Raw genomic sequence first — 15,850 nt, 5'->3', positions numbered from 1 at the left:
AGGCGCTCCGAGAACACGTCTCTGCTCTCCAGATTGAAATATATAGAAGCGGCTGCGGAGATAAATATAACCTGTGGCATAAACACTTGTGGAGGAGGTGGGTGCGGTGGGTGCCGACGCGCCCGCCCCCCGTCTCGGCGGAAAGTGGGTCAGGGTGGCCTGGGCAGCCGCCCGCGGCCGGGCCGGACCAGGCGTCCAGAGGAGCGGCCGCTGAGGGCGCCTCGCTCTGGCTGTGGGGGGCCGGAGGTGGGGCCCAGCACGGAGAGGCTGTCCCTGCCCCCACCCGGGGTACGCGTCCTGGCCGTGCGGCTGGCGCTTCTGAGCGTCCCGCCGACCCCACCAGCATCTCCGCCACGTGCTCAGGCCTGGCGCGAGGCTGGGGGTGGACACGGGCGGGCCCCAGCTCCCACCTCTGCAGCTCAGCCACCCCTGCCAGCCCAGGCTGTGCCCCGTCTCCAGATCGGGCTCAGAGGCCCTCCCAATGGCCAGGGAGCCTTGAGGTGGCCGGAGTGGGGTGCACGCGGCTGTCCCCTCCCGTGACAGGTGGATCCAGTGCCCTGAGCCTTAAATGGCACTGGCAGGGGGTGCCAGGCTCTCCTGACCCACTGGCTGGGCTTCCTCCTCAAACAGTGCAGTCTCTGAGCTTCCTGGGGTCCGCCGGCCCCAGCCCTGGCCCCAGCCAGTCCGCCAGCCCCAGCCGTCTGGGCCTGTTTCTGCATTGACACCCACCATCCCGCGAGGCAGAGGGGCTGTGTCTCCTCTCCTGGAGGGACACAGAAGACCAAGGGCGATCCGAGCTTGCCTGGGCCCGGGGCTGGCCCCAGCCCGGCCTCAGGGCCACAGCGTGTGTCGGGACTTGGAGCCGCCCACTCCTCGGGCCTGGGGCCCCGTGGTGGCCTGGAGGACCCGCCCCTACATCATCCTAGGGCGGGCTCCCCCAAACAGACACGTCGCGCCCCTAGAGGAAGAGCCGCCGCTTTCTAGAGGGCGGACAGCAGTGCGCCCCTCTCCTAGGCACCCCGCGGCCCCCCTAGCGGGCGAGGCAGACAGAGGGGGTGCAGGCCTGCAGCAGGGGCGAGCAGGCAGGGGACTGGGGTCCCTGGGGAGCGTGACTGCAGTGGCCTGGTGCCCGGCGCCTCGCCTGGGCCCACCCCCACACCCGGAGGCCTCACTCGGCCTGGCCGCTGCCAGACGCCTGTGGCCGCTGCTGAGATGTTTGGCTGCGGCTCGGGTGTGACGGTGGCTCTGGAGCGAAGGCTCCAGAACGGGGCGGTGTCAGCTCCTCCCTCCCAAGAGCGGACCCGCCTTCCTTCCTCTCCTGTGTCCAGTCCTCCCAGCGCTGTCCCCCCGTGGGCGCCCCGGCTGGGGCAGCAGCGAGAGGCCAGTGGCCAGGCTCGCGGCCACTGGCCCCGGAGAGTGTGTCCGTCCCTCGCACCCCCAGGCCTCCGCGCTGGCCCTCCCCACCGCCTGCACAGCACAGGCGCGAACTTCAGGGGGAGCCCTTCCTCGGGCACAGCCGCGGTAGCCGGTAATGAGCACATGTCTCTTCCCTGCGATCAAAATATTTTGATGAGGAAAGTGCATTTTATTAAAATCAGAGCTAGAACGCGTCTGCCCGTGGCTGGTGCGAGGCCTGCTCTCCGCGGAGACGGCGCTGTCCAGCTACACCGGAGACATGGCAGGGGGCCGGGCTGGCCGGCCCCAGGCTGGAGATGGGTGTCAACCCCTCTGGGGGGCCCCCATTCTCAGTCAGCAGGAAAGCTAGAGTAAGAACTCGGGGTGCAGCCCCTCGCAGGGAGAGGCGGCCAGCCCACAGGCCGGGCCCCTGGCTCTTTTCTATACCGACACCATCATCCGCGCCCTGAGCAGAAGCTCCTGTTGTCAATAACCCGCTGGACCGAGGCCCGGGGCCCCCTGTCTGGCTTCGCTCTGGCGGAGGCATCTGCTCTCCCGCTGAGAGCCTGAAGGAAGTGGGGGGCTGGAGGGGGGCTGTGGGGTTTTCAGATCTAGTCCGGGGTCAAGACCGAGCACGGGGCTCGGCTCACGAGCGGTAGCTGCTGCAGTGGGCCCTCGGCGGACTCCAGAATTAAGAAGCTATTTCCAGCAAATGAAAGGAGGAAGGTTACTATTTCTGCCGCTCTGCCGGCGGCCGCGGCTCTGCGAGTGGAAGACCTGGATTCTGTGTGGGCTCTGCCAGCGGTGCGGCCGGGCCGAGTTCCCCTTCTGAGCTTGCTCCCCTCAGTGGACTCACACGGTGCTTCCTGAGCAGCCCTTTCTTAGGCGTTTGTGTGTGGGTGTGCACGTGTGTGCACGCGCGTGTGTGCGCCCGCGTGTACGTGTGATGGTGACTTTCTAGTTCACCAAAGGGTCAGCACCGTCGCTCCTTGTCACGAGGTGGCTCGGTCTCCAGCACCACGGGCGGATGGGGCTGAACTTGGACAGCAGCGAGTTCGTGTCCATTCAAGAAAACCAGATATTTTAGACAGCACGTCCTGCGTCGGGGCAGCTGTCCAGTCGGGCTTTTTAAGCGGCCGTCTCGGGCGGGACGCACTCAGCCTCCGGCCCCGGCGGTGGCCTCGCTCGCCTCCAGCCACCTGCTGGCGCGCCCTCCCTGGGTGCCCCGGGCGCCCGTGCTTAGGGTTTCCAGAGAGTGAGAGAATCCGCAGTGTAACCGTGTTGACAAGGGATTGTTTTGACAGCGCTGAAATCAGTGCAGATTCCGTAAGGAGTTAGCGAAACAGACACCTCAGCCCACGCGCAGCTCGTCACACACGCGCGACCCGCCCTCCGGAAACACCCACTGCAGCGCCCGCCAAAGCGTCCTCGCCCCTGCGGGAGGGCGGACCCCACAGCCGTGGTCACCGGCTCCCCCCAGGCCTCTGCACCTGCCCTCGCCCACCACCCCCAGGTGGGGACTCGGCAGTCACGCGCCTGGGGAACTGCTTCATTTTCATTTTTCTTGTGGATTTTTAAAACCCCTCGGCAGAACTGCCGTGCAGAGCAAGGCTTTGGTCCTTGGCTGCTGAGTGGGTGAAGAGCCTCCTGCCAGGGCAGGGCGGGTCTTTCCTTCATCCATAGAAGCCCCGTTTGCACGTGAGGGCTGCTGGGCTCTGCGGCCGTCGAGGTCGGCGTGGGACAGGCTGGTGGTTGTCTGGGAAACACAAACCGCCGGCCAGTCCAGCTGGCCCGACTCAGCAGTCCGGGGCTGGCTGCCCAGCCGCTCCGCAGAGCCCGGCCCTCTGCTCCCGGCCCACACCCGGCCAGCGCCTTCCGTGCGGCTCAGGCAGGGCTGCTCCAGCGAGCGGGGACGGGCCTGAGCATCTCGCTCCCAAGTACTGAGCGCTCGACCGGCCACCGCCTGGCGTGGGAGTCGTTTGGATAAACCCCCAACAGGGCCCGCCCCGGGGTGCACCCTCCTGACCGCAGCGGCCCACTGTGGAAGGTCCCTGTCCCCACAGCGGCGCCGAGTCCAGCGGCACGCCCCTCCGTGGACACCGTCCTTTCCAGGGTGCCTACAGTCAGGGTGCGGGCGCCGCCTCCCGAGGCCGGGACCCCAGGCCGCGCAGGCCCCCGCCTCTCCCCAGCCCACACCCGCAGCCTCCCTGGACATCTGTCCTCAGCAAGAGCTCCTCACCGCTGAGCGAGCAGCCGGCAGCCGCTGCGGCCAACTTGAGCTCTAATTAGGGTGGTTTCTGTAATGAGAGGAAAAGGACGCCTCTAATTAGTCATGTTCATCTTCTCCTCTGAGGTCACCCCTGGCTCCACGGCCATAAAATCACCATCTGTCCGGCCGCAGCCGGAGCGGAGGCCGAGGGCCGGGCACGGGGCGGGGGCCAGGGCCTCTCTGCTGATGCCCTCTCTGCTGATGCCCGTCTCCCCTGCGCCTAGGTCCGGGGCGCCCAGGTGGTCGGCTCTGACATGGTCGTGACGGTCCAGTTCACCAACCCTTTGTTGGAGACCCTGCAGAACGCCTGGATATACCTGGAGGGCCCCGGGGTGATCAAGCCCATGCGGAAGCTGTTCCGGTAAGGCGGGCCCCGCGCCCCTTCTTTCCCACGGCCACGAGTGAGAAGCTGCAGCGCCTGCTGGCGGCTCAAGGGCGTGGGGCCACATGGGGCTGGTCGCGGGACTGGCGTCCACTCCTGAGCCCCAGCGAGGCGGAGCGGGCTGGGGTCCTGCTGAGACCCACAGCCCCGGCCAGCACCGTGCAGCTTGGGAGAGACCCGGTGGGTGAAGCCAGTGGCCCAGGCCCTCCCAGCCCCGCCGCATGGCTGACCCCAGGAGCCTCGTGGCCCAGCAGCCTCTCCACCTGGGGCTCCTGCTCAGCCCACATCCGGGGCCGGCCAGGGCCAGCGCTCTGGGGCTTTCAGCTCCCTCCCCCACCAGCTCCAGTGGCCAGAGCGCCTCCTAAAATCGGGCGCCCAGAATGGACCCCAGTCTTTGGGGTTCATTACTTTCACTTCTGCCACAAATAAGCCCTGTGGGCACCTGGCCGGCCAGCGGGCCTCCCGCAGCAGCCTCCAAGGCCAGCAGGACAGGAGCTCCCCACCCGGAGCTCTGGCATCTGTGGGACAAGCTCAGGGCTCCTGCGTCCACTAAGAGGTCTCTCTGCGTTTCCTTTCAAACTGCGGTGCCCACGGCTCACCGGGTTGGGGCTGCCGGGGGCCAGAGGGCGCTGCGAGCGACAGAGAAAATCTTTTGAGCACTTTTAAAAAGAATGCATGAAGCACAACAAGCTCCCTGCGCTAATAGGCTCGTCGCAGGAGAGAATTAAAGGGGGGATGCGGTCCCGGAGAGGTCAGGGTGGCGGCCCTGCTGTCGTCACAGCCGCCGGTCTCCCGTGCCCGCTCTCACACCTTCCCACGCGCATCAGATGCAGGCGCCGCTCGAGAAAGTGAAGCACGTTTCTCCTGCAGAACAGCCCTGCGGTCGCCAGGGTTTCCTGCTCCGCAGCCACCCCACAGGCTTCCGCGGCGGCGCCCGAACCCCGATACCTCTGTGCGGCTGAGCCACGTGCTCACCGTGACCCCACCGAGTGGGAAGCGTCTGCACGTTGAAGGGTCGCTGGTCCTCGCCCAGCACAGTGACCGCTGCTGGGGCCGGGGGCCATTGGCCGGCGCCGTCCCGGGAGGACGGGGCCAGGGCTCGGGAAGTCTGCAAGGCCGTGGCCCAGGACGCAGCAGCCCTCCCGCCACACGCCCCCAGGCGTGGCCCGTCCTCCCAGCAGCTCTGTCCACGGCTGGGAAGCGCCAGACGCCAGGTCCGAGGTCCCTGCTGGGGCCCCAGGCTTGGGGGAGTCTCCCGAAGCACAGGAAGCTGGTCCTCAAGCAAGGGAGGACCGGCGGCGCCACCAGTGGAAATATCTGTTGTGCCGGCAGCGGGGACTTGGCAGAGAGCACGGTGTCTCGCAGCCTCCCCTCTCCAGCACACGCCAGCCCCCAGGGCTGAGCCGCAGACACCCCCATGCTGGGGCCCCGCCAGCACCCCGATGCCCCGCGTGCCAGGCGCTGCTAACGGGTGACCCCAAGATATACCCCCGAAGAGTCAGGAAGCCGGGGCCCCAACGGTGGGTCGCGCTTGGAAGAGGAAGGCTCTGTCTCACTCGCACCTGAGTCCAAGCCCGCCCCCACCCCGTCTCCCCGGGCCCCTGGCCTGCCCACCCCACCCCGCCCCCCGCCCCGCCCCCGCCCCGACGCTCAGCTCGCGCTCCCGCACCGGAGGCTTCCAGAAGATCAAGCCATCCGTCTTCCAGATTTGTTTTTCTCTTCAAAAAATGATCAGGTTCAGTGAGTTATTCAAGAGAAAAGACTGGGTGATTTGGGTTGAAAATTTGAATTCCGCAAGTAGGACAGGAGCTGCCGGCCAGCTCCGCGGAGGAGAGCGCGGAGCCCGGGTTTATTGTGATAATAATCCCATTGGCCGGGGCGCATTCAAGATGATGAACGGCCGCCGCTGCTGATGGCTCAGCATGTTATTGGGGCTCATTTATCACGGCGCCTCTCCCCAGGCAGAGGGACATCCCGGGATTGCCGCGCTGACCCTGGTGGGCGGTGAGCCCCTCGGCCCGTGGGCCCCGCACACGCAGCGCCAGGCTGGCACGGATGCGGGCAGTGGGGAGCTCGCGTGTCACACAGAGGCGGGCTCCAGGCGCCCTGTGGAGCAGGTCCCAGCACTGCACGCCCCCCGGACAGGGGTGTTTCTGCTCGAGGGCGGGTGGCCAGGAACAAGCACGTGTGCAGGGCAGCTCAGCTGAGAAGTGACCGTCGCGGCCTGTGCCCTGCCGAGCTGGTGGCTGGGGGCAGAGGACAGAACCGTGTCCCTGAAGAGAGGCAGAGCGCTCACCCCGGGATTACGGCAGGGTCCGGCAGGCAGCGGCCCCACAGAGGAGCTGGGAGGGCGCGGTGACGGCGGTGCCCACCGCACACAGCCACCTGCCGCTCGCAGCGTCCAGCACCTCTGCGTCCGTTTCTTCTGGCACTCAGATGTGCCAAATGGTGTCCAGCTCCGGGGCTGCCCTGGGCCATCCTGGCGTCCCTGCCCATGGCCACACTCGCCCGGGGTGGGGGAGGCTGGGCGGCACCTAGAGGCTGAGCCCTGACCCACCGCCTCGGCTGCCCAGAGCGGGCTGGGCTGGGCCTCAGTGCACAGGCTGCAGAGACAGAGCCGAGGCCTCCACAGGGCGGCCCCGAGCAGGACGCGGAGAAGCCTCGGCCACAGAGGAGCGTGGAGACAAGCTGGGGCCTGCGGTGAACAGAGGGGTCAGGAGCCATGCGGCGCTCAGGCGGCCGACCGAGGGCTTGGGAACTGCCCCAGGGACTTGGAGGGATGCCCTGGAGAATCCAGACCTGAGAGGCAGCTGACGAGTCACACAGGATTCTGGTCCCAGAGGGAGGGTGGGGCCGGGCTGAACCGAAGCTGCACTGGCAGGGCGCAGGGGCTCCTGGGGCCAGAGAACTCCCCCCCCACACGCTGGACAGACCCCATGTCCCAGCAGCCAGCGATACCCCAGGTGGACAGAACCAGGCCCAACGGCCGTCCCGACACAGCCTCCCCCAGGACCCCATGCAGAAGGGCGTGTGGCTGGCGACGGAGCTCCAACTCAGTCAGGGTGGGGTCTGAACCCGCCTCCCCGAATACTAACCCTCCCTCTCTCTGCAGCGAGATCCGGCCCCAGGCCACGGTGCAGTGGGAGGAGGTGTCCCGGCCCTGGGTGGCCGGGCCCCGCAAGCTGATGGCCAGCATGAACAGCGACTCGCTCAGGCACGTGTACGGGGAGCTGGACCTGCACATCCAGAGGCGCCCGTAGCTCTGAGCCTGACCGCCCACCTGCCCAGCATTGGGCCCCCGCAGAGCCAGGCCTGCTTCATGCCCCCGGCGCAGAGACCCCGGGACGAGCCCCAAAGCTGGACGCCGCCCCTGGCCCAGCCACACTCCCCTCACCCGCTCTTTCCCAGTACCTTGGCGGCTGCCCCCCTCTGCCCCCCTGCTGCAGGGACCACTGCTCATTAGTCCCCAGGAAGTGCTCACCCACCCTCGCCCCCCCGAGCTGAGCCGCCAGTCACCACACACACCGGCTGCGGGAGGAGGCCCCGCAGGGCCAGCTCAGGCTCGGGCGCACGGGTCCCCACTGGCTCCGGGTCAGGAAGCCCCTGACGTGGCCCCAGAGCCCACCCTCTCTGGAATCAGGGGTACCCGTGTCGGGTGCCAGCTCCCGCCAGCGCTACAACGTGGTTCTGTGGGCCTGGGAGGTGCCGTGCTGTGCCGGCCGGCAGGAGCCACTGGCCTGTGTTAACCCTCCCAGCTGCCGTGCCTGGCGGCAGCAAGGCCCAGCAAGGCGGAAGGAAGGAGAGAGGAATCCGTCCCCTCGGTCAGCGGCTGCTTCCCTTTCTCGGGAACCAGCCCCCGTGCAACAGGCCGGCACGTTTCGGAGACAGAGTCGCCCCCACGTCAGAGGAGGGGCAGGCGAGGGGTGGACAGCCACGAAGTCTGCCTCGTCCTGCACTTGGCCCAGTGCTCAGCTGAACGCGGGGCGCTGCAGGGGCTGGGGTCCCCCCGCGGACCAGCCGTGGGCACTGTCCAGCGGACGGTGCCACTGATGCCACGTGCAGGCAGACACACGGCCAGCACTGCCCACCGGTGTGCCGGGGTGTGATCCAGGGCACTAGATTGAGGCTTTTAGCAAGAAAAAGCGGGTTCTGAGCAGCGGGCAGAGGCCCAGGGCACAGGCTGGAGAGGAGCGCCCTGGCCACAGCCCAGCAGCCGAGCCTTTGCGGCTGCCCATGCCATCCACGCAGGAACCCCAGGGCTTGGCCTTTCAGGCCCGTGTCCCCTGCGCCCCGGTGTCCGCCAAGCCTCCGTCACCTCCTCTGTCACCCCACATCCTGGTTTTTTAACGCGAGCATTTTTGCTGCACTGGCTTAATGTAGCATCTCCCTCGTCACGGAGTGTAACCCACGCTTGCAATAAAGTGGATCCAACCGCAGTCCCTCTGCGCAGCCGCGAACGCTTCTCCTTCCAACACGGCACACCCCTCGCTGAGGAGGGGGCTGGAGCACCGACGGGCCCCACAGGGGGCGGCCTCCCTGGACATGGGGGTGACCGCTTCTCCCCTCGCGAGAGGTCACACCGGCTCTCGTAGCCACAGCCTCCTCGCTGCTCACCTCGCCCTTACTCAGCACGGTCCCCGAGGAGGAAGCTTATGGATTTGGTTCAAAAGCCAACTTCCATGAGCAGTCAGAGCGGATAAGCTCATAGCAGTTGAGCTAAATCCATAAACTTCCAGTTCGGCAACCGTGGCCCATTCGCGGCAGCTGGGCGGAGCTGAAGGGAGGCTGCTCGGTGAGGTAAACCAGAAGGAGAGAGAGAAGTATCAGATGGTGTCCCTATAGGAGGAATACGGGGAGCCACCTAAGGGATCAGGAAAAAATCACAATAAATAAAAAACCAAAATTAACAGGCAACTATAAATCGGAGACTCTGCAGGGGAGGGGAGGGAGGGGCCACAACGGGGCGGGACGAGCGCAAGGGCCTGCGGGGATCGTCGCGGGGGGATCGGTGGCGGGGATTTTACAGGGGCGACACCGGAGAGGTGAAAGCACACACTGGACAAAAAGAACAATAATGTAAAAACAGACAATCAAATATGAAAACAAAAACCAACTTCTGGAGATTGCAGTATCCCTGGACTCTCGTGAAAGTTCAATCGGCCGGCCGTAGGGAACCTCAAAGCGATGCCGGGCCTCCCACCCCCGTGACCGCAGCCCCCGCACGGGTGTTGTATGAGGAGGGACCAGTCAGCTCGGCACCTCCTCTGTCATCCCCGGAGAGTCAGGGGCCTTGCTTTGCTCCTAGGTCTGCCCTGACTTAGCTCTGACTGTGTGGGCAAAATAAGGGAAATTCTCATCCGGTTCGTTACACCAATCCCTGCCTTCGCGGCCACTGGGACAGGTGAGCGTGAAGCCGGGAGGGTCTGGGTACAGGGGGACAGAAAATGCGGGTCCAGGTGAGTCCCCAGGTGGCCGGCAGGACCTGGCGGCTCTGGCCGCGCACCCGGCACCACAGACCCCCTTGCTGCTCTGCACCTGCTCCGTGGAGAGTGAGCCCAAGTTCCGCCGAGCTTGCCTTCCTGTCCAAGCCGCAGCTTTTCCTATGGATTTGGGGGACCCTCCTAGGGACCCCTTTACGCTCCGACTTCCATGGCTATCTACCGTTCACTCACCCCATGGCGTGTGTGGTTCTACCTTCCGTGCTCATGTCACCTGTACCTCAATCCAATGACTCTCTCCCAGGCATCCCCACGCCCTGAGTACATCCGGACCCAAAGCAGCCAGCCCAGGCCCAAGTGCTGCTGCTCTGCGGCCGCTGAGTGTGCTTTTTGCACATTGCTTTCGCCCCTGACACAAGGTCAGCTCAGGAGTATCACTCTTTTGTCCTGCTTATAGTCAAGAATTCAAAAACTAGGCCTCTCATCAAAGAATCTGCCCTTTAAGCTGGTCATTAGAAGGAACGCGAGGTTCTTTAGCAATATCCCAATTAGCTCTATCGTGCATATGATGCAAAGACCAATTAAATCAGCAGCGTGACAACCAACAGAAAGCCACAAAATGGGCATCACCAGTAGAACATCTCTCACTGATGAGAAGCAATAGACTCCAGCAACTTCTCCACCAGCCACTGTCTGAGAAATTGAAACCTGAGTTACCTAAATAGCCTGGAAATTAAAAACGTAATAACAAAGCTTCCAACTTCAACCAATTATTCCCTTTAATCCTGCTTATCTCCTTAAAAAAAACTAATCTGACAACCTCTGTGCCCTAGTGAATGTGGAACGTTGTGTTTTGTGAGTGTCGACACGCCGAAAATAACAATACACGACCAGCGGCTGAGTGCACCATCTTTGGAAAATTAACACATTGGATCGTTACAGACCCAAAAGGTCGCCTCCCCCACTGAGATTCTGCTTCTTAGTATTATTGCAAATAAAATGTGTCCCTGAAACCCCACGACAGGCTTGGTCCTGGCTGAACGGAGAAGCAGCAGAGGGAGGGAGGGAATCAATTGGGTTGGGCTCAGCTGGGAAGAGCAGAAATTGGTGCAACCCCTTTAGAACACTACTCAGCACCACCCACTAGGCCTGCCACAAGCTGGCCCTGGGTAACTCCACCCAGGTCTGTCTCCAGCAGAAATGTGCACGCATATTCCCCAGGAGACGCTCGAGGATGTTCATCCTGCCCCAGGAGGCGGCTCGAGACTTCTCCTGAGGCTGTGGCCAAGGTCAGCCGGGGCTGCGGGGTCACCTGGGACGCAAGTGGCAGACTCCGCTGGCCAGCATTTCCCGGGCCCCTGGCAGATGGTCCCTGAGGATGCTGCTCCTGGCTGTTGCCCGGAGGCCTCTCAGTTTCTCGGATGTCAGCCCTGGCACGGGGCAGCTCACATGTTGACATCTGGCTTCCATCACAGTGCGAGCCAGAGAACAAACTAGAAAGAAGCCAGAGCCTCCTCGTGTCCGAATGTCAGCGACGTCATTTGTTGTCATTGTGGAAAGTGAGCCACGGTCGGTCGAGAGGTGGGGCTGTCAGGGGGCGTGGGGGTTACAGGGAGGGAAGGCGGAGGGCCAGGGCGTTAGAGCGTGATGAAACGTGCGGGGGGAATCATTCTCAGAATTGCCGGATGTAGCCATCGGGGCTGGGTCCACAGACGTGTGGTGTCCAGCTGTCCTCCCTGGGCTGAGACCTGTCCGGGAGCGCTTACTGGGCGCTGACTCCGTTTGGGGACTTCTCCCGACCGAAGACATCAGGTTCAGGACACATCCTGACACATCGCTCCGATCAGGCCGAACAAGCCTCTTGGACCTGCCGGCCTGTTCTCCAGCCGAGAGGACACATCTAGAGACCATGAGGCAGGAGCTGCTCTTCTCAGCAGCCCGTTAGAGCAAACCTGTCCTGCCTGAAAGAGCGCCTGGAAAGGCAGCGCCGTCACCATTAATACGTGAGCCCCCCGGCTGGATTCGCCTCCTGTGTGTGGAGACCAGCGCAGCGCAGACGCCGCAGGGAGCCGTGTGCTCACACGCCGGAGAGGCGCACCCTTCGGCGGGAAGTCGCTTCTCTCGCTCGGTCTCTGCTGTGCTTTGCATGGCCCCCCTGATAATTCCCACCAAATGTTGAAAGAAGTTGTAGTATCGGATGATTTCCTTTGCCAAAAGTTGCTAGCAGTTCCAAGAGACTGAAATAGACCCGTCTAGGCCAGGACTCGCTCTTCAACTTGTGAAAGGAGCTCTATGGCTCCGTGCAGGTACCTGGCGCAGAAGTCACAAGCGAGTGTTTGTTGAATGACTAAGTGAGTGAGCGAGCGATCGACCGACAGCCACCTACGGAGCAGGGAGGGGTGTTACCCCGCCCCGGGGCTCCACAGTGCTCAGGCTGCCCCTGGCCTCTTGGCTACTCCAAAGTTACCCCCTCTTGGAAGCTCAAGCAGTTCCCAGACCAAAACTGCCTCAAAGCCATTTGCCTCTAGAGAGTTCTCTTTTGCCATCTGCCTTCCAGAGTTGCCCTAAGTATCAAAGCTCCAGTAATTTCACAGGGAGCACGGCGGTTTGTGGCAGAGAACTGGGGGTGCTTTGGTGTGAGAGAGCTATGATGACCACACCTAATATTGTTAAAATAGTAATAAGGATGTAAAATAATGTACTTCATTAATAAAAAATAGTTTAAATAATAAGGGAGGCCATAGTTAATAATTATAAAAAAAAGTGGGGGGACAAGAAGGGGACCCCACCCCTGAACACGGCTCATCTGCACAGAGCCCGGAGTCTGCCTGCTTGTCCCTGAGTCCTTCTGACCCAAACAAGTCCCCCCAACACCCCAGCTCCCGGGTCCCCCTGGAGAAGTCCCTTGAGACAATAATCAGAGTCATCAGTAGCCCTGTCCTCTGCGCAGGCCACGGTCAGTGACCCCGAGAGCTCCGCAGGCAACGCCCTGCATTCGGGGGCTGCTCCCTCAGCTCCTCGGGAGCCAGGGCGCGGCTGGGCGTGGGGGGGTCTAACAGACAGACTGGAGAAGCTGTGCTCTCATTTCCATCTCAAAACCAGGCATCACGTGTTGACCTTCCCGCAAACACAATTTCCTACCACAAGCCCAACAGCCAGGCGGGGCTCTGGGCCCACGCTGGAGACGACAGAGCCGGGCGCCCCGCCCCGGCGCTCCTGACCAGCGAGGGAACGGGGGAGATGATGGGTCCCTCCAGTCGAGGAGTCTGTGGTTACAAGACGCTGCGCTGGATATTACAGATCCGGCCCTGCCTGTCAGCTCTCTAAAGGGAAGCGCCATCCGCCACTCCAGCCCCCCGTCACCCCACCCTGGTCCTGGGGGCTGTTTGTGGGGTGCGTCCGTGAATAAGGATTCTGTTACCCTCCCCTTCATGCGTAACGAGCTTCAGCAGATGCCCATCCGGAAAACTGTTTTCATCAGGAAAAAAACTGCTCTTTCAGGGCCGATGAGGAAAGACCTAGAAGGAAAGTAAGAGAGAGAGAATTCCCCATTTCCTGGTGGCGTCCAGCTTTTCCTACATCACCTGAGACCCAGCTTTTTCCTGGCAGTTGCCTCCCCATTAAGCCATGGGCGTTGGTAAAAGCGGGGAGAGCAGACACGAGGGAGCACAGGGATTTGAGGACTGGGCCCCTGATGATCGCCCTGGCTCGCCTGGCTGTCTTGGTTCTGTTGCAGGGTGGGGGAGGCTTAATTTTCAAGAAGCCCTGCATGGGCATGAGAGGCCATTGAGAAGCGGGCACACACCCCTTGCGGGTGCCCACGCCCCACAAGACGGGGCCTCTTGGAGCTCGGAGGCGAGGCCAGAGCGAGGAGAAAAGCTGCGTGCAGCAAGGCCGACAAACGGTGTGTGTGGAGAGGGAGGCTCACCCTCCCTGGGCTTCCGGGAGACTCTTCCCATAACAAGGGGGAGCCCTAAAATACCGAGGCAGGGCATTTGAATGGATGAGGGGCCCACTGCCCCCTCCTTCACGAACCCGCCTCTCTCCAGTAAGGCTTCACCTTCTCGCGCTGGAAGGCGCCATCCACCTGCTGGCTCTCCGGCCTGGTCACTGGGCACCAGGTGTCTCCGGCTCTGCCCACCAGGGGGCGGTAAAGAGTGTCCCCTGCAGGGCTGAGCTGGGCCGAGGCGCTGCAGGTTCAGCAGCCACCTCTGAGCCCCGAAGGTCACAGAGACTGGGGTGTCTGCTCAGGAAAGAATAAGGGGCTGAGGACCGATGCATAATTGCCTCTCTCTGCCCTGCGTCGTCACAGAGCGGGAGGCCGTTCCTGGGCAGCAGGGCGGATGCGCAGACGGCTCTTGCGTCGGCCCTTTCGCCCCCGAAAGTAACTTTCCAGGCAGAGGGAGCCTGCAAGGCCAGATGCCGAGGTCTGCTGGGAATGAAGCACAGACGCGTCGCTTCCCAGCGCGCAGGGCTCGGAGCACGGGACGGTGCTTTCCAGGGCGGTCGGGGCCGGGGCGCCGCGTGTCTGCAGAGATGGCTGCTGACCCCGGGCCTGCAGGCTGGTCGGTTCCGGGTCCAAGATGGGCGCCGACTCCAGGCCTGCAGGCTGGCCGGCTCAGGACGGAGGACAGTGGACGGCAGGGTGCAAGGGATGCAGCTGTGGGCTCGTTCCCCTGGGTTTCATCTGGACCCCCCGGGGCTCCCCGGCTCCCCTCGGCGTTGGCTCATGTGCAGGTGCGTTTCGAACTTTAGATAAAGCTCCGGGAGCGGAGGGCGTGGAGCAGGGCCCGGCTCTGGCTGGCCCTGCCCTGCGCCCGGGTCAAGGCGCGGGGAAGCGGTGAGCAGGCCGCGGCCAGGCAAAGACGGCCCCTAAAGCGGCCCTGCGAGCTGACCGCAGACCTGCGCGGCCCGGGAGGGGACGGGGTGCGGGGAGAGAGGCCCTGGGGAGGACCGTGCGCTCTGGGACGGCGGCGGCACAACGCGATGCGCCCCCGCTTGACACAGCACTGTTCTCCACGGCCAAGCGCTGCAACGGCCTCCGCCCCCGACGGTGCCTGAACAAGGATGTGAGCCGAGCAGGGAGGCCTCCCGAGCGCAGCGCTGCGCTGGGCCTGCCGGGCGGTAAACTCAGCGGGTGGACGCACACGCTGTGACCGCTGTGACCGCTGTGGCCGCGCCCCGGTGTGCGGAGAAAACAAAGGGATGAACTAAGTAAAGCAAAACTCAGGTCTGGCCCACTTGGCCGTCACCGGGGGCAGGGAGGGGTCGGGGTCCGCAAAACTGCCAAGGGGCAGCCGTCTGGGAGGGACAGGGCTGGACGCTGAGTGGGGAACCCAGGGCAGGACACATGTTGACTCTGGACGGCACGCCGGAAACGCACCGTCTTAACACAGTGTCCCTTAGCAGGGACGCGCCACCTCGGCCGGCGTCTAATTCCATCCACGCCCTGGATGTGCGTACCCAGCCCGCAGCTGCTGGGCTCAGCACAGCGGTGTCCGGGCTAAGTGCCGCTTGCCCGAGGAGGTCCCGGGACGCTGAAGCCCAAGTCCCTGGTCATCTGGGGAGCCCCGCCCGGGCTCTCCGTGGGTGCACGGACCACAGGGGTCTCGTCGGCGCAGACTGCCACCCGGACACAGGGCCCGCCCGCCGCGTGCCGGCGCCCGGCTCCAAGGCTCAGCTGAACAAGCATGTCTGTGGGCCCGAAAGCTCCGGGACGCCCCGGCCTGGAAGCCTTCCTGGAAGCCAGAGGCCCGAGCGCCGCTTTCCTGTCTTCCCCCCACAAAGGCCAGCGCGGTTTCTAATGGCGTTTTAAGCCGCCGTTAATGCGGGTAGTGCAGTGTGGGGAGGAGCACCAAGGCCCGATTGCAGGAATCGATACAGTGCGTGAAGGGAGAGCAGAAGCCTCTATTACACACGAAGCAGGGCCTCCATTGCCAGCAGAACCAGGCCAAGCCCGGGAACCCGAGCCGTGCGGGGGTGGGTGTGGGCGGGAGCCGAGCCGTCCCCCCGCCCCAGCGGAGCCCGGCCTCGGCGGGAGCCCAGATGGCCGAGCAGTCCCAGCCACGCGGGCCCACGGGGGGGAGCACAGGGGTGGGGGCACATGCTCCCGAGTCGAGTGGGAAACAGTCCTGCCGCCCCGCCTGCGGGGTCTCCAGTGTGGCCGCCCGGTCGCGGCCCTGGCCTTCCCGGGGAACTTCTCCAGGAGGAAGTTCTGCCCCCAAACCTCCACAGCCCTGGGCAGCCGTGGGCAGGGGACCCGCGGCCGCAGAGCAGCGGACTCTGACGCGGGCCGCGGGGTGTGAGCCTCTGCGGGAGGCAGGGCCTGGGAGCTGCAGGAACACAGGGGTGTCAGCAGGCGCTGAA

The 15,850-nt window shown here is 64.1% G+C and overlaps 1 protein-coding gene across 1 annotated transcript in view; it reads left to right on the top strand.

The window, feature by feature from the left end:
• The window catches only part of F13A1 (coagulation factor XIII A chain), a 64,403-nt gene extending 55,915 nt beyond the window's left edge, over positions 1–8,488 (top strand). Inside the window, exons 14-15 of the mRNA XM_037518819.1 lie at positions 3,889–4,025; positions 7,159–8,488. Coding sequence (XP_037374716.1) covers positions 3,889–4,025; positions 7,159–7,306 — 285 coding nt within the window. The 3' untranslated portion in view covers positions 7,307–8,488. The remainder of the gene's footprint in view (positions 1–3,888; positions 4,026–7,158) is intronic.
• The last annotated feature ends 7,362 nt before the right edge of the window (positions 8,489–15,850 follow it).

Source organism: Talpa occidentalis, unplaced genomic scaffold (assembly GCF_014898055.3).
Source record: "Talpa occidentalis isolate TD23 unplaced genomic scaffold, MPIMG_talOcc4v2.1 talOcc4.2, whole genome shotgun sequence".
Taxonomy (NCBI): domain Eukaryota; kingdom Metazoa; phylum Chordata; class Mammalia; order Eulipotyphla; family Talpidae; genus Talpa; species Talpa occidentalis.
This window is presented reverse-complemented; position numbering and strand designations above follow the sequence as displayed.